The following is a 27,762-nucleotide window of genomic DNA, read 5'->3' as shown; positions in this document are numbered from 1 at the left end:
GATTTTGTCAGATACCAACACAGATATTGGACGCACTTGTAGTGCGTTGGAAATGATCAGTTTTCAAGGGGAAAAGGCTTATTTTCAAATGACCCGTGCAAAACCAGCCATCTAGAACTTCTTGGATCCAGAACAGTATCCAAAACCTACGGCTGATGGGTGGTACAGTTGTGACACTCGATTGCCCTTTCTGGAGAAATATAATTCAAAGTCGAGACCTGAATTGTGTTGCAGGTTTTCCGTGGTTCCCCTATATCATTTCATGCAAATACTGTGATGCTTCTTCCACTGCGTGCATTGCGTCACAACTTGGGGGTCATTAATCATTGAAGTGTTACCAAAGAAACGAAAGATGTAAGAAGCAAAATATAATGAAGTCGCTGATTTGGTTACAGAAAGTTCCATAATGGCTTTACTGCAGCAGAAGATTTTAAGGTATTACACCCGTTTTCTTACGTCCGCGTTTGTTTTCCCTGATACAATACAGGTTTATCTCAGTGAACTGAAGCATTCTAGAGACCCGTGAAGAAGTAGCTCCAGTGGTGTTTCCTCATCGCACCTCTTGGAGGGCACTGGTAGCTGTAGATCCTCCGCTCAGAATTAATAAATAATCGTTTTGTAATGCGATGCCAGGGAAATAAACTCGATTTTTTTTTCTTTTTGGAATATCTTTGGCACTATTTCCGCTTGTCGGGGCTCGCTTCAGATGATCATTCGCTTGCCGTGGATTTCCTGTTCTTTTATTCTGGGGCCGAATCTCTTTCCTGTCCTCATATCATCACTTTAATCTGAGATGGCACGGAACGTAAAATATAGCAGCTGCATGATGGCTGTGAGAATGTTTTATGGGTTTTGTGTTTTAACTTTACTAGTACCGTGTTGCTGAAGTGAAGACGGTAAACCAACCAAGATGTCACCCAGGAGGGTGCAGTAACTGCCCGCAACGCTTACACTGAGGGACTGACATGTAAACTGAAGACTAGAAACCAAGCAATGTTAAACCGGCCCTGTTGGGTGGTTCGGTGACCCCTTACCAATTATCTACACGATCAAAATTATGCTTAGGAACCTAATATGAACATTTTCAGGTAAAGAACCACCAGTGGTTGCAAACTAATATTTCGAGAGTCGGGAAAATGTATACGAGCGATGCGATGTTTGGGAACCACATGTTTGTAAACTGGGTGACGTGTCCTCCGCGAAGTTGTTAAGTATTTATACTTCACGACTGGGTGTGGGACATTACTCGTTACAGGAACTCGGAGACATGTATGCAACGTATGATTCAACAGTATGTTGTAACCAAAAAGCCGAACAAAAAAGTTTCTCGGAGGTAACATCCTAATTGAAAGAAATTTATGGCCGTGAATAGAAACTGTGCCGTTCAAATCACCGAAGACTATCCACGATTCGCGAGGAAAAAATGTTCTCACAACAGAATTTGGGTATATAGTTTTGACCGTGTGACAGAAGATTCATTAACAAGCACCCGTCAACTTGTGAAATTTAAAACTTATCTGGCGTATAGATTTTTCCACGAAATTTCGGGAGAACTGCCGGATGTCAATAACTTGCTGCCATGATATGTTGACCCAAAGTTTTCTGATCACATTGAGTTCCTCCACCAAAAACCTTGGCGCTTCTGTGATTAGTCAAGGACGACCTGGATCTGCGCATGGCAAATGTTTGTAAGATTTCGAGTGAGCACGGCAAATCGTATACAGGCTGACCAGAAACTGTCTAAAAATCTTGTAAGGGTGTTGCAGGCTAAGTTGTGGAGCGAAATAATTGTTAAGAAAAAAATTCGATACGTTGCGCCGTTCCCCGAGTCAATAACATTGAAGTTAGCCAATCAGACCGTTGAGCGTGCATATTCAAGTGGTCCGCCAGATGTAAATAGTGTTGTTCATATAGCATAGATGAGAGCACGCGAGATAGCTCAGCCTTTGGCTCGTGTTCGATCCTTACTACCGTCCCATGTCCAATTTGTGTATCGCTCTCTTTTCGGTTTTAAAAAACTAAACGAAGTACACGTTTGACGGCACCGCCTCTGGCGGGACGCTCGAATTAGCGCGCGCAACGGCCCGACTGGCTAGCTTAAATGCTAACTAATTGGGAAACGGCGCCACGTATCGAATTTTAATCTTAACAACTATTTGTCAGCACATCCTACGCTGCAACATCCTTACGAGCTCTCCGAACTGTTTCTGACCACGCTGTCTTGCGCAGATGACGCGTACTTCTAAGGAGAGCGTCGTGTAACACCTTTGGCTTACTTGTCTCCTCCAAGCCAGTAAATCGGCTATCGCATAACACTATATTTTTGCTGGTAATTCCATGAAACACTACGAAACATACGTTGACCTATATTTTAAACATTTGGGACTCTGTAACTTCCTGGCAGATTAAAACTGTGTGCCAGACCGACACTCGAACTCGGGACCTATGCTGTGAGGACGGGTCGCGAGTCGTGCTTGGGCAGCTCAGATGGTGGAGCACGTGCCCGCGAAAGGCAATAGGTTCCGAGTTCGAGTCTCGGTCTGGCACACAGTTTTAATCTGCGAGGAAGTTTCATATCAGCGCACACTCCGCTGCAGAGTGAAAATCTCCTTCTTTTGGGACTCTGTTGTTAATGAACCAGCGGAAATACTACTGTGTGAGACCCTTATCAATCGTGGCGGCAGTTACCAGTTAGATAATGCACGGAGTCCTGCCGTAGAAAAACTTTGTGTTCTACGAAGGCGCCTTCGTTCTGCGATTTTACAATGTGAAGACGATCGATCTGACATCAATAAGGAGAGCTTCCACCACGAAGGGCGCTCACAGCTATGCACAGACTTGTAGCAGAAGCATGTGCGCCCTAACAACACATGCGTAGTGACAGCTGTGACAACTGAGTACATCACGTATGCGCCGACGGGGTCTTAAATAGGGAAACTCAGTGTACTTCCGCCAGAAACCAACCGAAAATGATAGAGCGGGATGCCGCAGTGGTTGGCACACTGGACTAACATTCGGCAGCTCGATGTTTCATATCGTCGTTCGGCCATCCAGTTTTATATTTTCCGTGATTTTCCTAAATCGCTCCAGGTAAATACGGGGATGGTCCCTTTGAAAAGAACACAGCCGATTTTATTTACCTTTTGTAATCCGAGCACGTGCTGCCTCTCTATTGAACTCGCCTCGACAGGAGGTTAAACACTAAACGTCCTTCTTTTTACATCTGAAGATGACCAGACGACTCTGTGCCGAAATTTCGTGGCAACAAGTTGCTGACATCCTGCAGTTAGCCGTAAATTTCGCGGAACATCCGTCAACTTTTCCCGTGAAATGTACATTTTGAAGAATGCAGTGTTGAGAGTAGTGATGGAGCAGCAATTACACTGCTATACATACAACGCGTGCAAGAAATGGGCCAGTTGATTTTGAGCTTAGAGATCAGTTTCATCAACAGAGTATACTGTACTGCAAGCATTCAGACAGATGGTCGTCACTTTGAACAGTTGGTATGAGCTTATATCCTTGCTATAAGGTATGTTTATGTCGATAAAATTAAATATTCATTTCTGAATTAGTTCCTCATCTTAAAATGCCCGTTTAGGATCCTCTATCACGCGTATAATGTTGAATTCAAGTGAAAATCTCTGGAAGGAAAACGACGTTCTCCTCGCGGAACACTATTGAGAAAATTTAGAGAACCGGCATTTCAAGCTGACTGCAGAACGATTCTTCTGCCAGCGACGTACGTTTCATGTCAAGGCCACATAAATGAGATAAGAGAAATTAGGACTCGTAGGGAGGCGTATAGGCAGTCGTTTTTCCCTCGCTCTGTTTGCGATTGGTACAGGAAAGTAAGTGACCAGTAGTGCTAAAAGGTATCCTCCGCCACACACCACACGGTTGCTTGCGGAGTATGTGTGTAGGTGTAGATATAGAATAACAACTCTGAACATGAATCCTGTATTGTTTTTCCCTGGGTATGAAAGGATGAAACAGTTAAATATCTCACACTCGGCGCTCGTCTTCCCACACGCTGAAAAGCGCAGTTTATCACAATATATTTATGCTTCATTCCAGTAGTATGTTTTTGGATGTCCCTAAGCCTGCCACAAGTAGGAAAACATTACACTGGAGCGAGCTTAATATCTCACGTCATTATAGATAAGCGAAACATTTTAGAGGAAACCCTAAGTGCGCATGCGTGATTACTTAAAAGTTCTTGCGTTTGTGGTTCATGTGGTAAGCCATGGTTGTAGACTATTTGAGACATAACTTGTTTTATTAATGAAAATTTTGAGGCAAGATTCAAGTTTTAAAACACCTGTCTATCTATTTCCAGATGTCTAAACGAATTTGCTTTCGTTTGTCGATCTGCAACGTACGACGCATCTGCTAGGAGATGTTCTCTCAGCAAGTTCACGTGGAGAGCTCGCCCTGATCTTCTCGAAGATGATCCGAACTCTGATTACCTGGAAAACACTTGCTTGGATGGTAATACCTTCAGCTTCTTACGAGATTTTCATCTTAAACGATATATAATTTATTTACTTACTGTCTTGTTAGTTATGCAATTATTTTAAAGTGAAGCAAAGTACAATAGCCGACAAAAGTGTACAAGAAGAAACTTTTTTCCTGAAATAAAAGATTAACAAAAATGGTATCCGTACGAATAAAAAAGATTAGTATTGGGATCTCTCAGGTTTTCTCGGCGTGACTGATTAATGGTATGCTTCCGGGTATACAGTCAAGTTGTTTTGTCCATATCATGCACAACGCATAATACATAAACAACAACTCGGCTGCATACCCGGAAGCACATAATTAAGATTAGCATTTCTTACTATCAGAATTTGCCGAAATCTCTACATGTGATTTCAGACTTTCACAGAATTATTTTCTGACCAGATGTCAAGAGTATGACTCATGAAACACGACTGTCAACTACAGGAGCCTCATCTGTCAAAATAATTTTATGTCTTGGCTTCGTAATAAACGTTTCGTTTCAGTGTAAATCACAATATCTGTTCATAAATTTGAAATAAGCAGCACTAAATTATTGAAAAACTCGGTAAAGCCTATTCCAGTAAGTTTAAATGCAATTACATTCAAGAAAAACGGGTAAAACAGACATCGATTGACGAAAAATTATGAAACAAATTCTCACGGGGGTATGAGGGAGCGAAGTCTCCTAAGAGGCTTAATTTGTCATATGTTTAAAATAAAATGTTTTGGCACTTCCGTGATATTTTGTGACATTTTCTTTCCATCTTTCAGCACAAAGACGGTGCGATGGTCTCACTGTTTTCATCAAAGAAGAAAATAAACGGCTAGGTGGACCATTCGAAATAGACATTTTTAGCAATCTGACTGTTGAAGAATGCCAAAGTCAGTGCGTATGGTCTGAAAAGTAAGTCTTAAAGCTTTATACAATCATCTAGTCACTTCCTTCTTTCGTTAACAGTCTGATGATTTCTCTTATATGTTCCTTAACAGTTTCAGTTTCCATGGTTGCTGCATCCTGCTTTTACATTAATCTACAGCTATTATTTTTATGTTATAACGTTATTCGTTCAGATATTTCCGCTCACAAACGCATTTCTTTCGTTATCACAAGGTTGAGACACCATCAGTTGGTTAGTTCATTTTTGTCTGTAACGAAAATGCATCTCGTGCTAGGTAAGATCGATCGTTAATCATCACCTGGTGAATATATTTCAGTGACAGTTAACTGAGCGTTTCAAAGCAATCACCACGATATTTCGTTCTTATTAGGCGTTTCATTTAAATGTGCAACAGTAACAATGAATGCCTCTTCATAACAGCTTTACATTCTGGTTTGAGTACTACTCCCTACTATTTTCAACATAACCAACCTCTAAACCTTTGTAGTATATTATTGCTGGAGATGAAAGTCACAACCTCAGTAAACTACTTAATTTTCCGCATAAATTCTTCTCAAGAACTGCGTTATTGCTGCTGTTTGGTGCGATGGTCGATATCTCAACAACAGTGCTGCAAAGTTTTGCCTTCGTCTTTCTTGTCTGTTCATTACTTTTATACTGATGAGCCAAAACACTGTGAACACTGCTCAACGTGAGGCTGAAGGTCATCTAGTGGCGTTCCGGGCACGCGACACGGTAATGAAAATACAAGGTGTTCATAAATGAATATCGGGGTTTTAACGCTTTATAATATTTATTATATTAAACTTACAGTTATAAATGATATGTCAAATGAAAGAGCAATTCGAACAGTTTTTCCAAGAACCTTAATAATGTTCATTGTGAGCACCATTTGTCACACGGTACACATAAAGTCTATAGCTGAGTTCATCCCAAACGTTGATAAGTGTGTCTTCAGTGATTGTAGCAACAGCTGCTTCAATGGGTTTCTTAATTCAGGGAGGTTTGCTGGTAGCGGAGGCACGTACACACGATCCTTAATGAAGCCCGAAAGGAAAAAATAGCATGGCGTTAGGTTGGGTGAACGTGGATGCCGTGCAAAGCAAGCCCTGTCATTGGGCCCCTTGCGGCCTATCCAGCGCTTGGGTACAGAGAAGTTCAACCAATTGCGTACTTCGCTATGCCAATGCTCACATTGAACATTTATGAGGTTCTTGGTAAAACCGTTTGAGTTGCCCTTTCATTTGACATATCATTTATAACTGTAAGCTTAATGTAATAAATATTATAAAGTGTTAAAACCTCGATATTCAATTATAAACACCCTGTATATAAGCGGAGCTGACACGAATGGGGAATCATTCTAGCGACGGTATAGGCCAAAAATGGGGGAATAAGGAGATATAAGCGACTTTTACGCCCGGCGCCTCGAGCATCACGGAAATGACGATGCTGATCAGCTGTTCGCATGGTACCATGGAAAACTGTTTAACGATGGTGAAACCACGAGTTAGCGACAAAGATTTGAACGACCACTGTTCACCACAGATCGTGGAGGTCGGGGGCTTGCCTCCTCTCTAAAACAGGATAGGCTGCGATGTGTAGCAGATATGATGGCAGAGTATGGTGCTCGTGCAGGCACAAGTGTTTCAGAGCATACTATTCATCGTGCATTCTTGAAGATGGGCACCGCAGTAACGGACTCCTGTGCGTTCCCATGTTGGCCCAACGACATTGCTAGTTACTATTACCGTGGACACGTGATCGTCGAGAGTGGATTTTGTGTCAGTGAAAACACGTCAGAATCACGTTTCTTGTTACACCAAGTCAATGATCGTGCCCGGATACGCCATCGACCAGCTGCTCCGCGCCACAGACGCAGACCGGTGGAGGCAGTTTTATGCTATTGGGGACAGTCACCTGGACTTCTATGGAACCTATAGTAGCAGGCACTGCGACAGCGGAATATGTGAACGTTTTGCGCACCACCTACATCCCTTTGTGCTTGATGTCTTCCCCGACGACAATGGCATCTTCCAGCGAGATAACTATCCTGGTCGCACGATCAGAATCGTGATACAGTGGTTTTATGAACATGATGGGGAACTCAGTTGATGCTTTGGCCAGCAAGTCCTCGTGATCTGAATGCAATGGGAAACGTTTGGTACGCTATCGAGCAGCAGCTCTGCAACTACAAACCACTGGCCCGTAATTTCCAGGAATGGCATAACACGTGAATGCACACGTACTGCCACATAATACCTCCAGAAGCGTACCAAGGACTTCTTGAATCCATGCCACACAGTGGAGCTGCCGAGGTGATCGCTGTGATGGCCTTCAAACCTACATCCATCCCTTATAAAACAGGAGATATGGTAACACGTAGGAGTTCCCTGCGCTTTTCAGCCAATATCTGTAATATATTCTCAAAAGACAACATAATAATTATCGTTTCTTCACTCGTTTCAGTTACATCGAATACACCAATAACTGCGAAAAAACTGCATCCATATTGCTTTTTGTAACACTTATGTAAGTGGAAAAAAATATGCATATCAGTTAAAATAATAAAATCAACTTTTTTTATTGCTTCTCGCTTGTTTCGCGGCGCTACAAATGACTTTATTGGATTTTTGCATTGTTCCTTTGGCTCTTTCGTTAACCTTTTAAGTTATTATGCATTTTACTTGTAGGTGCAGGAGACATATATCTAATAATATTAACAGAAGCAGTACAGGATCCATCGTATCCCCCAAGAATTGACCATGCTCTGGGAGCAGGCTTGGCCAGAAAGTCTATATACCAAATTACAGGTGCCATAGCTGGCTGTTATGCCACGTTTGACTAACTCTAAGGTGCAGACTTAAATATGATCTGCATAATCTCGTAAACATTCATATGCTCCAGTATGAGACCGCTAGACACTGATGTTACGAAATCCACATAGAAATGCATCTCAAGAGATGAGTCCTCTTACATTGCCCTTTCAAACAAGCATGTGCCATCAGTTAGTTTAGTATTGTATATGCATCAGAGCGTACAGTTTCACGTATGATAAGGAGCACTGGTTTATCAGAACATATTAAAAACTTGTCGAAGAGCCAAAGATGTTATGAAAAATCAGAGCGCATTAGAATAAGATACTGTAACTTCAAATATGTGTACAGTTAGTTCAAATAATGATCTGTAGCTGTTAGATCTGAAGGCAGAAGAATTCTGTGTTCGCCTGAAAAGTAACGTACGTTTTACAGTAACACCAACATTAAAGACTGCTCTCCCACGTTTCAACAGAGAAGAGGTGAGGATGTCAGTCCAACAAATCTTGGACGTGCAATTGCGTTTGCGAGAAAAGTTGCAATAAATAAAAAAATCTTGACATTTGTATCTCCCTGTGCAGTTAGGAGTTCTTCTTATCCTCCAGAATATAGGTCCACCTCGAACACCACTCAGTTTCTCTTTCGCGTTTTTACCTTAACTTGAGACGCTATCGATACTGATAATAAGAGTAAATATAGTAGAAAGAGAAAATATATTATCTATAGACTTAGAAAATCTCAACACGTATTACAAAGTATGGAGACTTCAACCAAATGCAGTCAAGACAGAAGTCTGCGCATTCCACTTAAACAACAGAATTGCAAACGAACAGCTCAATGTGAACTTTTGTCATCAGAGGATTATACACTATTTCCACCCTAAATATTTTGGTGTCACACTCGATCGGTCTTTGACATATAAAAGACACGTGGAAAACACTAGCCAAACGCTAAAGACCCGAAATAATATCATAAACAAACTTGCTGGCACAACCTGGGCTGCTGAAGCATCCACTCTACTGATTACAGCTTCGACATTAGTGTAACCACTAGCAGAGTACTGTGCCCCAGTATAGCAACACAGTGCTCATATAAGGAAACTAGACATCCATCTGAATGAATCAATGAGAATTATTACGGGAACACTAAAATCCACACCGATCCCTTGTCTGCACACCATCAGTAACATTCCACCACCTGAACTGCGACCCGAAGAAGCAACCGGTCGAGAATGGAGGAAGCTGCGTCATCCCGACTGCCCCGAAGGCTTTCCAATCCATAGAGTCTTAAATGACCGTCCTCCAGATCGCTTGACATCACGCACTCAACTGTGGCGTAATGGAAGAAACGACAAGAAGTTTGACCTTAAAGAAGAGTGGTGAAAGGGATGGAACGCTGCAACAATAAAAGATCAATGTGTTCAAGATGCATCTGCCAGTCTACCAGAATTTGATCTGAAGAGAAGTGATTAAACAGGATAAGAAACAGTGACGTCAGGTGCAATGCTCTGATGCACAAGTTGGGACTCGGGGACTCCCCAGCCTGCGGTTGTGGGGCCCAATACCAAACCGAACTGCATGTTGAACAAGATTTGGTACGTAGGCATCCGCAACTGAGAGGCCTGATAGTTAATTTAGAGAGATCTGCTTCCATTATACTAAATATTTATTCAAATGGCGACCGGTTTGGGGATTTTAAAATTCCATCTTCAGGTATACGATATGATTGTATTTGGTGACACATAACATGGTAACTACTAGTAGTTCGCGCTCCTACTGTGCGGCTGCCCGAAGTTTCCGCCAACCTGCAGCGATAGGGCCGGCCGCGTGTTGTGTGTTACTAAATACAGTAATTTCATACACCTGAAGATGAGATTTTAAAATACGGAAATCGGTAGTGGTTTTGAATGAATTAGCAAAAATGAAGTGGACTTCTCTAAATTAATTAATGTTCAGCATATTGTCAGAGACTGCTTTCTGAGAAAGTACCGAGGACCCTTCAGTGATTTTATCAATGTTGCTCCCTCTGCTACCAATTGGCTTCATTCAGTAGATGTTGAACTCTGATTAAACGTATCTGTTTTAATTAACAGCCCTAATCTTATAGTTTAAATGTCATCGTTTCAGTATTATTGAATTATTAACTTTAAGAATTTGAACATATTATCTCTGTGCCTATGTCCTGAAAGGTATGATTGTAAATTGTATGCATTTCGTAATATTTGTAAAATAAATACAGTAGAGTATCGACTGTCTGAAAATATCGGTAATGGAGGGTACCCGGTTAACTGATTTTTCGGATAATCAATCATTTACGAAAACATATTGTACCAATTTACATATAAATTTGAAACACAGAAACGATAAATTTAACACGAAACTGTACGTATACATTTTGTGTCATACGTCTTATAAATAACACAGAGGACTGACTGCATAGCCTAGTCTGAAAAGACCAAAACGGCCATTAAAAAAGCAATAGTTTAACTTGTTTTGTTTTAGAGGTGAGACTCTTTTTTGCAGCTAAATCTCGCAAACATTTCAAAGACAGCAATTGGAAAGCATCAGATCCTTCTTCTTGTTGAAACTTGTTCATAGCCGTCTCACTGGATAGTTCTTTCCCAGCACGGTTGCTGTTGCAAGGGCGTCGGTCGTCGACGACACTGGCAGTTATTTCATCACATTCGAGCCAGTCTTGAATATTTCCCTGATCGCATTCTTCAATTTCTGAAAAATCCATAGTTTCCAACAATTACGACTGGCAAGGAGGGGAAAACCGCTGGATTGGTCTGCCCATCGTGGAGCCAACCCAGTGTTTGCGGAACTTCTATATAACGCGCTCGCAAATTTAAATTTGGCTCATGGAATGTCTTTCGTTAACCGATGTTTCGGTTGACCGATATTCGGATAACTGATGCTCTATTGTTCTGATTACAAATCAAACGGTATCTTCTGCCTTGATTAGTTTTTCACCTAGCGTTGCCATACGCTTACAAGACCAGCTTTTACGATATGTTTTGTTAACAGGTTCTTTTGTCGCGCAATTGAATACAACGAACAGACTCAACTGTGCATTCTTCTGGAAGAGGACTCCATGTCTCAGAGAGATGACCTGCAGACGAGCAACAGCCCATCACATCACTTATTTGACTTGGTGTGCCTGGATACGTGTAAGTGGCTTTGTTCGACCCACATGAAAACTGGTGCACGTAATGAGATACTTTAAATCGGTAACAGATTAAACTGTCATCGTGAATTCCAGTTTCATTTTATATGCCAATAACATTTTCCACTCAAAATTCAAAATCTAGATGTTGTTGATTTTGTTAACCATGACGTATTTCGAAAATTAATTCCAATCTTCAGCTGATAACAGCTTAATATCATTACATTAAGACACCGATGTGTACTTTATAACGAACAAGATTTAATCTGACAAATCACAAAATTCAAAACTGCACTGGTAAGAAGGCACACAATGGCGTGTTACTGTAACAACGTAAACTTAATATCACTCGTAGATTAGTGTGATTTTCCGACTCATGATGGCAACAGAAAAGTTTAATGTCAAAGAAAGAAGCAATTTTATAGTGTGATTTTCTTTATTAAAATCCGGTACCCAGCAGTGTCTGTAGAATGCCGCACTGTTTTTCTTTATTTGTGGACTCATGCGCATAATAATTAACACTATGCACTTTCTTGCTAGGATACAATTTTGTGTTTTTTATGCCCAAATACATTTCACAATCGTTGCCGCATCTTCAGTGAGCATCATTTTGTATTTTCTGAGGGTCTGATAGTAGAAATTACGTCAGTTTAGGATTTGTGGGCACTAAATTTATCGCTACTGTTTATGTTATACTTCTGCATCTGAAAACTGTATTAAATGCGGTTAATGGCAGTTCGCCTTTATTTATACAGGATGAACGCGAACTCCATCGACAAATTTACGTAGAATGTTCAGAGATGTTTTCTGAGTGTGACTGTGGTCTCTGGTGGCTCATTACAGAGTAATAATGTAATAATGTCTCGTATTGACTGTTATCCCAACAACCTTTGTTTCTGTGAAAAAGCCTTCACAATAATGGGAAAGCCTGTGATGTGCAATTACAAAAATGTACGGTAATAACACAGAACAATGCATAAAATATGAGATGAAGCAAAAGTACTGAGCACAATGTAACGTCGTCGTGTCGTTCTTCCCCTGCATTAAGCGAGGTGCACATCGGCTAGCATTTCATAAGTAATATTGTCCACACTACTGTGTGTAACTGTTGACGTACAACTAACACTGCGGGAAAAACAATCCCGAGATAGAAATAAACAATCTTGAATGCGATATTAAGGGTGAAAAGTGAAGTGGGTGAGTGGACGAACATCTTCCTGTTGAAAAATGGGACCACGATTGTTATACCGGAGCCAAGGTAGCCCCGAGGGCCGGCAACCCATATAACACCATAGAGGACGATGTTTTCTATGCCCTTAGGCATACCCAAAAGTACCATGGTAAACACCGGCTATTTACATACAAGATAATGGAAACAGACATGGCGAGCACTACTTCCTGCAGGGGGAGCTCGAGCCACGGCCTGCACAAAGTATCACTGCGCCAAAACCTGAATGGCTGGAGACAGCTGTTTAGGAGCTAGAACCAGGCCCGAAGTTCAGTTCACGCCGGATGCCGACCTCGTGGACTGCGACCATTGAAGATTCGTCTCGGAATTGGACTGTTACTAGTGTGTGAGAGTGTTACTACGAACCTTCGTGGAAAATTAGAAGTGAACTTTGGTGTGCCTCAATTAGGAGACATTTTTGTTATTGTTACCTTTCGTTTGTATGTTCAGTCATCAACCTTGTGAACGTACATCAATAAAAGTTGTGTTTGTAAAAAATTGCGAATTGTCAGTCACAACAACGATATTGCCCTATGAGAGGTAACACAAGAGGACGCAGGATGTACCGTTGTACCGTTAGTTTGCTCTTTCACTGTCAGCCGTAACCAGAAGTCATGCACAATGGCTCTCCCACACTCTGACTCCAGCAGTAACACGTGCCTCTCCAAAACATGCGAAGATAGAGACCTCTCCCCACATCGCCGCCATACTCGCCAAAGATGATCATCCCTGGTAGTGCAAAACACAATGCGATGCCATTCCCTTCTCTAGCTGCTGCTGGTCTCATATCAATGATGTGGTATGATACAGAATGCTGCAGGGAGTTCATTACTTGTTCTCGGGTGACAGGTGCAGATGTGAAGAGGTTAAGATGTGCTTGCTGCACAATACGGTGAAGCTCTCTTGTGGTAGTCAGATGCAGTCGACCGGAAACTTGACAAGTATGCCTGCCGTCACGTTCCCACGCAGTCCAACATTGGGCCACTGTCGCATTCGAATGCCGCACAAACCCGTGCGATTCGACCAGCTGGTCAAATGGAGCCCCCTTTCAGACTCTGTGCCAAGTGCTGGTAACGGTGTCTCACGAATACGCGACAAATCTGTGTTCTTCACAGCGGTCACTCAATGTCTGATGCTATTCACATCCTGCATATAGGCCTACTATCCCAGGCCTAGTAACATTACTGAACTCTAACAGTACTAATACACTGTTGATGGCTGTCGCACCCATTACAGAGAATTGCAACCCTAATCATTTACATACCCACAGATGGCGCATTCATTTACAAAGTATTAAATTGGCATCCGATGATGTGTTCTGGTTGCTTCACTTTTTGTGTCAGGCAAAGTACAAGGTGTATCATAAAGAATCATCTGATAGGGCAGGTCTATATTTCTGAAACTAATAAACATATACAATGAATTTAATTTTTTTATGAATGGGAAACTCAAAAAGTTTTTATACCTTTTTACAGGTGTTCAACACGTCCCCCTTGAGATGCTTGGGATATGTCAGTGCAGTATTCAAATTGTTCCCACATTGCAGCGAGCACGTCTTGAGTTACAGCTTCCACAGCTGCTGTTATGCGAAGTATTAGTTCATTCATTGTTGTTGGTAACAGAGGCACATAAACAGAGTCTGTTATAAACCCCACAAGAAATAATCACATAATCAGGTCCGGTGACCTTGGAGGTCAGTAATGTAAAGCTGAAACATTCGGTATAGTAATACTTGGATTTAAAAATTCCCGCACTTCCGGATGCCAGCATTTCCGTGCCACATCCTGTCGGTAAATGAAGTCGTTCGAATCAGTCTCCAACTGTGGGAAAAGAAAGTTCTCAAGCATATCGAGATATTTGCTTTCTGTAACAGTGTTCTCGGCGAAGAAAGATGGAGCATACACCTTTTCCCATGAAACTGCACAAAACACGTTAAACTTTGAATAATCTCTCTCATGTCGTACAATCTACGTGGTTGTTTGGAACTCCATATTCTCCCATTATGACTATTCACCTTTCCATTTAAATGGAATGTTGCCTCGTCACCAAACACTAAGCGTGGAAGAAAACTGCCGTCCTCCATATTGGCAAGAACGAAATTACAGAACGCCACACGCTGTTGTTTATCACCTTCACGAAGAGCTTGCAGTACCTGAACTTTGTATGGTTTCATGTGTAAACGACGACGCAACACACGTCAAGCGGACATCGAGGACATAAGCTGTCGAGCTGCACAGTGAACGGATTTCTGCGGACTCCTTGCGAAACTACGGCGGTCGCGTTCGGCGTGTGTGTAAGACACTCGGGGACGGCCCGGCGATTTGCCGTTACACAAACAATCTGTTTCTCGGAATTGTTCATGCCATCGTTTAATGCTCTGTGCTGTAGAAGGATCCACACCACACCTAGTACGAAAGTCACGCTGAACAGTTATTACTGAACCGCACTGCACAAAACGTAGAACACAAAAAGCTTTCTGTTATTCCAACACCACTTTTACGAGAACTGAACTGGGCGCACACTGCTGCTACCTAGCGGGAACCAAGCAAACCTCCAGAGTTTGCTCTTTCCAACAGTACGTTGTTCACACACATGCATCAGATAACATAATAGTTACGATTTTTTAAGCAGGTGTTGACAGATGTGGAAATTACCGAACTATCAGTTTAATAAGTCACGGCTGCAAAACACTAACGCGAATTCTTTACAGACGAATGGAAAAACTGGTAGAAGCCGACCTCGGGGAAGATCAGTTTGGAATCCGTAGAAATATTGGAACATGTGAGGCAATACTGACACAACGACTTATCTTAGAAGATAGATTAAGGAAAGGCAAACCTACTTTACCAGCGTTTGTAGAGTTAGAGAAAGCTTTTGACAATGTTGACTGGAATACTCTCTTTCAAATTCTGTAGGTGGCAGCGTAAAATACAGGGAGCGAAAGGCTATTTACAATTTGTACAGAAACCAGATGGCAGTTTTCAGAGTTGAGGGGCATGAAAGGGAAGCAGTGGTTGGAAAGGGAGTGAGACATGGTTGTAGCCTGTCCCCGATGTTATTCAATCTGTATATTGAGCAAGCAATAAAGGAAACAAAAGAAAAGTTTGGAGTAGGTATTAAAATCCGTGGAGAAGAAATAAAAACTTTGAGGTTCGCCGATGACATTGTAATTCTGTCAGAGACAGCAAAGGACTTGGAAGAGTAGTTGAACGGAATGGACAGTGTCTTGAAAGGAGGATATAAGATGAACATCAATAAAAGCAAAACGAGGATAATGGAATGTAGTCGAATTAAGTTGGGTGATGCTGAGGGAATTAGATTAGAAAATGAGACGCTTAAAGTAGTAAATGAGTTTTGCTATTTGGGGAGCAAAATAACTGATGATGGTCGAAGTAGAGAGGATATAAAATGTAGACTGGCAATGGCAAGGAAAGCATTTCTGAAGAAGAGAAATTTGGTAACATCGAGTATAGATTTAAGTGTCAGGAAATGGTTTCTGAAAGCATTTGTATGGAGCGTAGCCATGTATGGAAGTGAAACATGGACGGTAAATAGTTTGGACAAGAAGAGAATAGAAGCTTTCGAAATGTGGTGCTACAGAAGAATGCTAAAGATTAGATGGGTAGATCACATAACTTATGAGGAGGTATTGAATAGAATTGGGGAGAAGAAGATTTTGTGGCACAACTTGACTAGAAGAAGGGATCGGTTGGTAGGACTTGTTCTGAGGCATCATGGGATCACCAATTTAGTATTGGAGGGCAGCGTGGAGGGTAAATATCGTAGAGGGAGAAAAAATGGCTCTGTGCACTATGGGACTTAACTTCTGAGGTCATCAGTCTCCTAGAACTTAGAACTACTTAAACCTAACTAACCTAAGGACATCATACACATCCATACCCGAGGCAGGATTCTAACCTGCGACCGTAGCGGTCACGCGGTTCCAAACTGAAGCGCTTAGAACCGCACGGCGACACCGGCCGACCGAAGAGGGAGACCAAGGGATGAATACACTAAGCAGATTCAGAAGGATGTAGGATGTAGTAGGTACTGGGAGATGAAGAAGCTTGCACAGGATAGAGTAGCATGGAGAGCTCCTAACAACCCTACCACAACAAAGGTAAAATTTAATTATGATTGTAGTGTTGCTCACGCTGCTAAATATTTTCGGGAAACAACCAAGTTACATTATTTGGCAGGTGTCATTAGAGCACAGTTAATAAAGTCATTTCTTGAAATATTGGATAAATTAGGCACTGATCTTTTCGTGTTTCCCACGCTAGTCTCGCTGGTCTCAACTCATGGCTCAATCGTCGAAAATCTAGGTAGTGATGATTCCAAGCTCGGATGCAAAGAGGCCTAAGTGTTATTCTGCGATATTCAAAAGTTTTATAGATGTGTTTCATAAACCATTCTTGAAAATAAACATTTGCAAGTTAAGACAGTGGTGATGTAAAAAAGTAACCGGCACTCCGAATTTAAGTTACACTTCTTTTTTATTACTTTTGTTGCAATATCACGTAACTCACAAAACATCACTTCACAATATAAAACATACTTGAAAATATCTTCCTCACTGTTAAAGTTCAGATTTTATAAACTGACTACAGTTTGCGTCTTTTCAACATGACGACCAAGACTTGACTCTCTAATAACCGCTTACGCGCCCATAAATCAGAGTTACAAGTACGTCAAAGATCATGTGACAAAAGAAAGAATACACATAAGAATATCATTGCAATATAAACATGTCGATGTATCAAAGCACCTCTACACTAATGAAATCAAACCTGAATGCTGTCTCAGAAATGTGTTAACTACTTTGCAGAAACACAGTAGAATATTGCTGGTATCGAGAGGTTGAGGTGAGGTGCCGTAATGATTACGTAATTCAGGTACCATTACAAGCTGCATCAAACCAGTCTCAGGACTGAAGACCACAACAACAACAACGACTTTTTTTTAAATCGGATGATTCTTTTGATACACCCCGTATTTTTCGTGTATATGGCGAATCCCGTGGTAAAGGTAGAGCGCTTTTCTTTTGCAGCTCGAGGAAGCGAGTTCCCCGACAACTCGGTGACGCAGCACCTGTTCGCGGACGGCAGGCGACCGGACACGGCGTTTCAGCGGTACCGGAACAGCCGTCTGGGCGGCGACTTCCAGACGGAGATAACGGGCCGCACGCTCAGCGAGTGCCTGGACGACTGCCTGCGCCAGGCCAGCTTCCAGTGCCGCTCTGCCGTCTACAGCGACCGCTTCCGCATCTGCCGCCTCAGCCGTTACAACCAGCGCGATGGGCTGCGCATCATATACGACGCCGATTACGATTACTACGAAAATCTCATGAGTCAGTAAACAGTGCATCACAGATACCGCTTTTAAGTAACTCGACGACTGATCTTTAACACTTACGCGCATGTCTGAAAGAGCAGACGCTGTAGATGATGCATAGCTGTACGAAATAATTAGAAATTAATTCGCTGAATGCGAATTCCTTGACATTAGCTTTATTAGGTAATACATCTATTACACAGTACTGATATACAGGGTGAAAAGTATTTAAACTGACAAACTCTGGGAGGTTGTAGGGGACATCAAAACAAATATTTTTCCCTAATGTCATTTTTTCCTATGAGGATTATTTAAACCAGTGGAGGCCGTATTACGCTCTTCAGTTATTAGAGGCCGTATTACGATCTTCAGTTGTTAGACGGCGTATTGCGCTCTTCAGCTGTAGGCAACTGCTGTCCACCAGTGTAGTAGTGCATTGTCTCTGATTACTAATGAAGCGATACACCTGGACTGAGTACACTGATACGGTTGGTGCGTACTACGTAGCGCACCACAACGGACGATCTGCACAGCGGGTTTATCAACAACAATATCCTAATCGCCGTATCCCGCATCATACGACCTTTGCTGCTGTGTACCAACGTCTGCGTGAAACTGGGTCATTTAGCAGATTACCTGGACAGGGACGCCGTCGCACGGTAAGAACGCTGCAATTTGAGGAAGCTCTCTTGCAGCATGTGGAGCGGGATCCTTCAATCAGCACTCGTGCAATTGCACGTAACATGGGGACGAATCAGCCGAATGTAAGAACAGTCCTTCGAGAGCAATTGTTACGTCCATTTCACTTACAGCGTGTCCACAACCTGGAACCAGTAGATTATCCACCCAGAGCACAGTTTTCGCAGTGGTACCTGGAACAGTGTGAAATGCACCCTACATTTCCATCCTCTGTGTTGTTTACCGATGAAGCTACGTTCGGGCGTGATGGGGTCTTCAACGTGCACAATTCGCATGTTTGGAGTGGGGGCAACCCACATGCCATAGTTACTAGCGCTCATCAAGTGCGGTTCTTCGTTAATGTGTGGGTCGCTGTTGTTGGGGACTGTTTAATTGGACCGTATCTGCTACCTAGGCCATTAAATGGCAGGCACTATTACAATTTTCTCGCCAGAGCATTGCCAGAATTGCTGGAAGACGTCCCGCTCCCTACAAGACAACGCATGTGGTTCCAACATGACGGGGCGCCGGCACATTTCAGTCGTCGTGTGCGTCGATTCCTGGATCGACAGTTCCCAGAAACGTGGGTTGGCAGAGGTGGTCCTGTATCATGGCCTGCTCGATCCCCAGATATGTCCCCTCTGGACTTTTTTGTGTGGGGAGAGATGCGCAACCTGTTGCATCAGAAGAGGATCTGGTTGCCCGGATAGTAGCAGCAGCAGGAACAATTCAGGATATTCCTGGGGTTTTTTGCCCGTGTCAGACAGAACATGATCCGACGGTGTAACTTTTGTTAACGTGTCAATGGAGGCATTTTTGAAAATCTACTGTAATTGAAATTGGGTTGTGTTAATGTGTTGTCTCTTGGTCATAAAAAAATGGAAAATTGTTTGTTGGTTTAATTAAATCTTCCTCTACCTGTTTAAATACTCCTCATAGGAAAAAATTACATTAGGGAAAAATATTTGTTTTGATGTCCCCTACAGCCTCCCAGAGTTTGTCGGTTTAAATACTTTTCACCCTGTATACAGGGCCAGCTAAAATTTTCGTATCACTTTTGGGTGGTAGATCTTTACCTAATACAGCTGATGTCAAGAAATTCTCATTCAAGGAATTGATTTCGAGTATTCTTTAACAATCGTTGGCCGGAACTGTCTCTGTTTCAGATCCTTACATTGGCGATGCGCCAGGACCTAGCTACCGTCCGGATCCCCTTGGCCAGGATTCGAATCACCACGGGCGGCCACCTTACAATGCCTACCGTAAGTGCCATTCTGATAGTATTTTGTGTCGTATTACAGAGTAACTAAGTCATTATTTACTAACATTCGCGACATATTCTTTAGATAAGGTGATTAATCCCACGTTGAAACTTTCTGGCAGATTAAAACTGTGTGCTGGACCGAGACTCGAACTCGGGACCTCCGCCTTTCGCGGCCAAGTGCTCTACCAACTGAGCTACCCAAGCACGACTCACGACCTGTCCTCACAGCTTCAATTCTGCCGGTACCTCGTCTCCTACTTCCCAAACTTTACAGAAGCTCTTCTGCGAACCTTGCAGAACTAGCACTCCTGGAAGAAAGGATATTGCAGAGACATGGCTTAGCCACAACCGGGGGGATGTTTCCAGAATGAGATGGTCACTCTTCAGCGGAGCGTCTGTGAAGTCTGAAAAGCAGGAGACGAGGTACTGGCAGAACTGAAGCTGTGAGGACGGCTCCTGAGTCGTGCTTGGGTAGCTCAGTTGGTAGAGCACTTGCCCGCGAAAGACGAAGGTCCCCAGTTCGAGTCTCGATCCGGCACACAGTTTTAATCTGCCTGAAAGTTTCATATCAGTGTACACTACACTGCAACCTGAATCTAACAGAACATCCTTGGGATGAGTTAGATCGTCGTCTTCGCTCCAGACGCCAGCGTCCAACAGCACTGCCTTCTATGGTTTCTGCTGTAGAGTAAGAATGGGCTGCCATTCCTCCACAGACATTGACACACCTCATTAAAAATATCCCCAGCAGAGTTCAAGCCGACATAAAGGCGAATGTTGGACACACGACTTATTAACGCGCACTAATACGTATCTCAAATGGTTCATATGGCTCTAAGCACTATGGGACTTAACATCTGAGGTCATCAGTACCCTAGACTTAGAACTCCTTAAACCTAACATGCCTAAGGGCAGCACACACATCCATGCCCGAGGCAGGATTCGAACCTGCGACCGTAGCAGCAGCTCTGTTCCGGACTGAAGCGCCTAGAACCGCTTGGCCACGACGGCCATCGCAATACTCCAAACAAGGCGATTAATACATTGGATTAGTATATGAGATTAGTGGGATTCAAACGCCGTTCAGTTAGATTTAGGGTTTCAGTGATTTCCCTAAATAGCTTTAGGAGAATACGTGGATGGTTCTATTGAAAGGCTACGGCTAACTCATTTTCCCTTCCTCCTCCAGCTTATCTCTATATAGAGGGTGCTAAACTTTACCCTCCTCCTTATCCTGTGTCGCAGTTACGACACAAAGAGAGGATGAAGTAGCAGTCACTCTGAAAAATAGAGTCTTGCCAGGACTATGGAACCACAATGTTAGTATCTTTTTTTCTTGTTAACAACTCTATTTTGATGCATTTGTTTTTCATAATGGGTAGCTGCCTTCCTTTCCTGTTCATGAGAGTTTAAGTTTTCTTCCATATATTTCTATAGGAGGTTGAAATGGCTCTGAGTACTATGGAACTTAACTTCTGAGGTCATCAGTCCCCTAGAACTTAGAACTACTTAAACCGAACTCACCTATGGACATCTCACAAATCCATGCCCAAGGCAGGATTCGAATGTGCGACCATAGCGGTGGCGCAGTTCCAGACTGTAGCGCCTACAACCGTTGGGCCACTCCGGCCGGCTTTCTATAGGAGGTCCCTCGTCCAAAATAACGCGAAGTTTTAAATAGACCATCATTCCCCTAGAACTTGTTGTTGTTGTGGTCTTCAGTCCTGAGACTGGTATGATGCAGCTCTCCATGCTACTCTATCCTGTGCAAGCTTCTTCATCTCCCAGTACCTACTGCAACCTACATCCTTCTGTATCTGTTTGGTGTATTCATCTCTTCGTCTCCCTCTACGATTTTTACCCTCCACGCTGCCCTCCAATACCAAATTGGTGATCCCTTGATGCCTCAGAACATGTCCTACGAACCAATCCCTTCTTCTAGTCAAGTTGTGCCACAAACTTCTCTTCTCCCCAATCCTATTCAGTACTTCCTCATTAGTTATGTGATCTACCCATCTAATCTTCAGCATTCTTCTGTAGCACCACATTTCGAAAGCTTCTATTCTCTTCTTGTCCAAACTATTTATCGTCCATGTTTCACTTCCATACATGGCTACACTCCATACGAATACTTTCAGAAACGACTTCCTGACACTTAAATCTATACTCGATGTTATCAAATTTCTCTTCTTCAGAAATGTTTTCCTTGCCATTGCCAGTCTACATTTTATATCCTCTCTACTTCGACCATCAACAGTAATTTTGCTCCCCAAATAGCAAAACTCCTTTACTACTTTAAGTGTCTCATTTCCTAATCTAATTCCCTCAGCATCACCCGACTTAATTCGACTAGATTCCATTATTCTCGTTTCGCTTTTGTTGATGTTTATCTTATGCCCTCTTTTCAAGACACTGTCCATTCCGTTCATCTTCTATTCCAAGTTCTTTGCTGTCTCTGAAAGAATTACAATGTCATCGGCGAACCTCAAAGTTTTTATTTCTTCTCCATGGATTTTAAAACCTACTCCGAATTTTTCTTTTGTTTCCATTACTGCTTGCTCAATATACAGATTGAATAACATCGGGGACAGGCTACAACCGTGTCTCGCTCCCTTCCCAACCGCTGCTTCCCTTCCATGCCCCTCGACTCTTATAACTGCCATCTGGTTTCTGTACAAATTGTAAATAGCTTTTCGCTCCCTGTATTTTACCCCTGCCACCTTCAGAATTTGTATACAGTAAAGCTGTATGCCCTCGGGAAAAATTACGGCTGTAGTTTCCCCTTGCTTTCAGCCGTTCGCAGGACCAGCACAGCGAGGCCGTTTTGTTTAGTGTTACAAGGCCAGATCAGTCAATCATCGAGACTGTTGCCTCTGCAACTACTGAAAAGGCTGGTGCCGCTCTTCAGGAACCACACGTTTGTCTGGCCTCTCAACAGATACCCTTCCGATGCGGTTGCACCTACGGTACGACTATCTATATCGCTGAGACACGCAAGCCTCCCCACCAACGGCAAGGTCCATGGTTCATGGGGGGAGGCCCTAGAACTTAGAACTACTTAAACCTAACTAACCTAAGGACAGCACACACTTCCATGCCCGAGGCAGGATTCGAACCTGCGCCGGCCGGGGTGGCCGAGCGGCTCTAGGCGCTACAGTCTGGAACAGTGCGACCGCTACGGTCGCAGGTTCGAATCCTGTCTCGGCCATGGATGTCCTTATGTTAGTTAGGGGACTGATGACCTCAGAAGTTAAGTCCCATAGTGCTCAGAGTCATTTGAGCCACTTGATTCGAACCTGCAACCATAGCAGCAGCGCGGTTCCGGACTGAAGCACCTAGAACCGCTCGGCCACAGCGGCCGGCCGAGTAATAAGTGTCTGGATACTTTTGATCAGATAGTGTAGTTGGGTAAAAAGAAAGGGGTTTCGCCTTCTGGTTCTGATAGACTGTAGCTGTTGAGTTGCTCTTCTAACGTAATGCAGTGTAATAAATGCTCGGTTTGGGACAGCTGGCGGACCCGGATACTCTCCTCCACACGGAGGCTACGGCGGGTACGGTGGCTACGGCGGAGGCGGCGGTGGCGGAAGCGGCGGCGGTGGCTACCCGGGCCCAGGGGGGCACTACGGCGCCAGCGGCGGCGGCGGCGGCTACGGGAGCTACCCCGGGCCTGCAGGGCCTCCGGGTCCGCCCCTGCCTCCTGTACCGCCGGTGCCGCCCTACGCCACAGCCGGAGACGCCGTCTACGGCGGCGGTCCGCCCCCGGGACGACCGCCCTTCACTGCGCCTCGCTGCGACGAGGGAGACAGCTTCAGACAAGTAATCTCCTCTTCTTCGTCGCGGCATACGCCGCACATTACAAAAATTGACCGTAATTGTATGTGTCAGGGAGCGCGTGATCGATATACGAGGGCTGTCCACAAAGTACATTACGTTTTCGTTTGTGTCCGTTAGGGGCGGGGCCAGCGCTGCCATCTTGGTGTCATGGCATTCCACCGCTCAGTCGACATCCTGCCGAGCTAGCGAGAGGTTCGTGCTGTACTATGATGAGTTACTGTGACAGTTTGAAATGTCAGCGTTAATTGAAAATGTCGCGAAGTGTGAAGTGCATGCTGTAATAAGGTTTCTGAGTGCAAAAACTGTACACCGATAGAAATCTATCGGCAGCTTTGTGAAGTGTATGGGGACAACATAATCACTGAAGGTGGAGTGCGTCAATGGGTATTAAAATTTAAAAATGGTCGAACTAACGTTCACGACGAAGAGCGAAGTGGAAGACCCAGCATAGTGACTGCCGAACTTGTCGAAAAAGTCGATTCCCCGGTCCGTGAAAACCGTAATTTCACAATAACGGAACTCTCTATGAGTTTTCCACAAATTTCACGAAGTTTGTTGCACGAAATCATTACCGAAAAGCTTGGTTACCACAAGTTTTGTGCAAGATGGATACCAAAAATCTTGAAAGAGATTCAAAAAAATCAGCGAATGGCTGCAGCGTTAACGTTTCTGGACGCTTACGAGAAAGATGGCGACTCATTACTCGATCGCATCGTTACTGGTGACGAAACATGGATTAAGCGTGTGAACTGCGAGACAAAATTGCAGTCAATGCAATGGGGGCACACAAATTTCCCCCCAAAACCCAAGAAATGCATGCAGACAATGTCGGCAAGGAAGGTGATGGCGACTGTCTTTTGGGACAGAAAAGGTGTGATTTTTGTGGATACCCTGGAAAGAGGCACTACAATAAACTCTCAAAGGTATTGCCAAACTCTGCATAACCTCAGAAGAGTAATACAAAACAAGCGCAGGGGAAAGTTGGGCTCAAAGATCTTGCCGATTCACGACAACGCCCGGGTCTACACGGCAAATGCCACTCGTGAAGTTGTCGAATCTTTTAAGTGGGAGTTGTTTCCTCATCCGCCGTACAGTCCCGACCTGGCACCGAGCGACTTCCACTTATTCCCAGCAATGAAGAACTGGTTGGCTATGCAGCGTTTTGATGACGACGCACAGCTTCAAGACGAGGTAACCACTTGGTTGAAGGCGCAGGCGGCCGAATTTTACGAAGAAGGAATTTCCAAGTTCGTCCATCGCTACGATAAGTGCCTTAATTTAAATGGCAACTATGTAAAAAAGTAGTATTTAAGTGTGGCTTTCATCTGTGTATAATTAAAAAAATTCCAATACTTTATTTATTTTTAATTACAAAACGTAATGTACTTTGTGGATAGCCCTCGTACACTGTACTGATTGAATTTTCTCATGTTCAGAAATGACAAGTAGCGATCTGTTTTACTTGGTAAAAAAAACTTTCTACAGCCAAGATCACGTAACTACTTCTTTATTGTCGACAACTGGTTTCTATAGACTTTGCTGTCGCCGCGCGGGATTAGCCGAGCGGTCTAAGGCGCTGCAGTCACGGACTGTGCTGCTGGTCCCGGCGGAGGTTCGAGTCCTCCCTTGGGCATGGGTGTGTGTGTTTGTCCTTAGGATAATTTAGGTTAAGTAGTGTGTAAGCTTAGGGACTGATGACCTTGGCAGTTAAGTCCCATAAGATTTCGCACACATTTGAACTTTGCTGTCATCTTCTGGTCTTCAAAACTTTTTGTTGCAAAACGTGTTCATTGTGAGTTGAAACCTCCAGCCAACTTGTCATATTAGTGGAGAAAATGTAGCACATGATACAAAGGTTTCTAAGAGATAAAATATTTACAATCAAAAGCATCATGTGCACATATAGCGTTCATACGAGGGTAATCCTAAGAGTAACGTCTCCTATTGTTTTTATAAATACATAGATCTGTTTATTTCTACAATGGTTTACATCAGTTTACAACTTGAATGTACAAATGTGTGGGATATATTATGGGACTTAACTGCTAAGGTCATCAGTCCCTAAGCTTACACACTACTTAACCTGAAGTATCCTAAGGACAAACACACACACCCATGCACGAGGGAGGACTCGAACCTCCGCCGGGACCAGCCGCAAAGTCCATGACTGCAGCGCCTCAGACCGCTCGGCTAATCCCGCGCGGCTTACAACTTGAACATTTAGCTATTTTTCAACATAATCACCATTTTTGTCGATGCATTTTTGTAGACGCAGTGTCAGTTTTTGTATGCCCATGTCATACCAGCTCGCCGACATGCTGTTCAGAAAGTTATATTAGAGTAAATATGAACCTCTTCATTCACCTCGTCGTCGGAGCTCAATCGCTGGGACCACAGAACCGGAGAAGAGGAATGTTGACCAAAGGCGTACACAGTCTCCATGACAACGCTCGCCCACACATCGCTCGGCAAACCGTTGCTCTCCTGCAACAGTTTCAGTGGAACGTAATCACCCACCCACCCACCCTATAGTCCTCACTTGGCGCCGAGTGGCTATCACCTGTTCCCTAGGTTAAAAGAACATTTGGCCGGAAATCGATTCAGCTCCGGACGACGAGGTGAAAGAAGAGGTTCATAACTTCCTGAAAGGCGTGGCGGCGAGCTGGTATGACATGGGCATATAAAAACTGCCACAGTGTCTACAAAAATGCATCGACAGAAATAGTGATTATGTGGAACAATAGCTAAATGTTCAAGCTGTAAACTCATGTAAACCATTGTAGAAATAAACAGGTCTATGTACTTATAAAAAGTAGGAGACCTTACTTTTGGGGTTACCCTCGTAGATAACTGTTACTTGACAGAAACGCAGCGTCCCACCTTGACGATGTTTTAAGGAGTAGAGACATAACATTAATAACAAAGATCCGTTTAGTAAGAGATATGGTCCTACCCGTTGTGATGCACAACAAGAAAGACTGAACGGCATAGAATAGATATCTTTGAATAGTGCTGTTGGGGGAAACTTCTTAAAGTTCCATGGACCGCAAAGAGAACGAATAGGTCAGCACTACAGCAAATAAAACCAGACTGCTCTTTGGAAGGTTTGATACCGAAACAAAAACTAGCCTACTTTGGGCACATTATTAGAAAACATGATTCGCTGGAAAAGACGTTAATACTGGGGAAGATCGGAGGCACAAGGATAAGTGGGCTACAAAGGATGAAATGGATTGATAGCAACGCAAAAGTAATGGATTCAACCAGGAAAGTCCGCGGGAGAAAGTAAAGGACAGACTAAATCGGCTTGCCTTAGTTCATGGGGTCACGGAGGGCAATAACCGACTAAATGAACAGAGAGAGAGAGAGAGAGGGACAGAGAGAGAGAGAGAGAGAGAGAGAGAGATCACTCATGCAGGATACCAAGACCACCGAAACCCTCTAGCAACATCACAGAAACTGCACACAAAATGCATTTTTTTAGATGTTAATTCACCTAAGGCTGTACCTAGAAACCGTAGATAGGTGGGTCTGGGGTATCTACTGTCACCTCCACACATCACCCTGGAAACTAACTCAGAAAGATCACCTTGCTAATGGGTTGGACCCTGCATAGAGTATTACCTATACCCAAGGGTCAGCAATAAATTATGCCTCCTAGTGCCAACTGACAAAACACAACGCCATGTAAGATCCAAGATGCTCAGACCTGCCCACTGACTATCCCCAGTTTCCCAAGATTCACAGTCAGTTCCTGTGTAATACATCTAACGAGCTGTTGTCAAGGACCGTGCGAGTTACCTCTACCATACATCTATGCTGTTGTTATCTACATCTATGTGACTGAAAAGCCCACGGATAACTTAACTGCTGAACGTTGTGTGGGTGCCTACTGAAAGGAAGGGAAGAAAATTAAGATTTAATGTACCGTCGACGACGAGGTCATTAGAATAGGAACACAAGCTCTAACTGGCGAAGGATTGGATTGGAAACCGGTCATGTCATTTCCAGCGGAACAATCGTGGCTTTTGCCTTACGCGA

At 43.4% G+C, this 27,762-nt stretch overlaps 1 protein-coding gene across 1 annotated transcript in view; it reads left to right on the top strand.

Annotated features, from left to right (window-relative positions):
• Nucleotides 1-27,762, top strand: part of LOC126298861 (uncharacterized) — a 148,615-nt gene that overhangs the window by 59,008 nt on the left and 61,845 nt on the right. The window contains exons 5-10 of the mRNA XM_049990370.1: nucleotides 4,340-4,491; nucleotides 5,275-5,407; nucleotides 11,245-11,387; nucleotides 17,662-17,961; nucleotides 19,790-19,885; nucleotides 23,396-23,703. Coding sequence (XP_049846327.1) covers nucleotides 4,340-4,491; nucleotides 5,275-5,407; nucleotides 11,245-11,387; nucleotides 17,662-17,961; nucleotides 19,790-19,885; nucleotides 23,396-23,703 — 1,132 coding nt within the window. The remainder of the gene's footprint in view (nucleotides 1-4,339; nucleotides 4,492-5,274; nucleotides 5,408-11,244; nucleotides 11,388-17,661; nucleotides 17,962-19,789; nucleotides 19,886-23,395; nucleotides 23,704-27,762) is intronic.

The sequence above is a fragment of the Schistocerca gregaria genome, chromosome X (genome assembly GCF_023897955.1).
Source record: "Schistocerca gregaria isolate iqSchGreg1 chromosome X, iqSchGreg1.2, whole genome shotgun sequence".
Lineage (NCBI taxonomy): Eukaryota > Metazoa > Arthropoda > Insecta > Orthoptera > Acrididae > Schistocerca > Schistocerca gregaria.
Note: the sequence above shows the minus strand (reverse complement) of the source record. Positions and strands in the feature narration are given on the sequence as shown.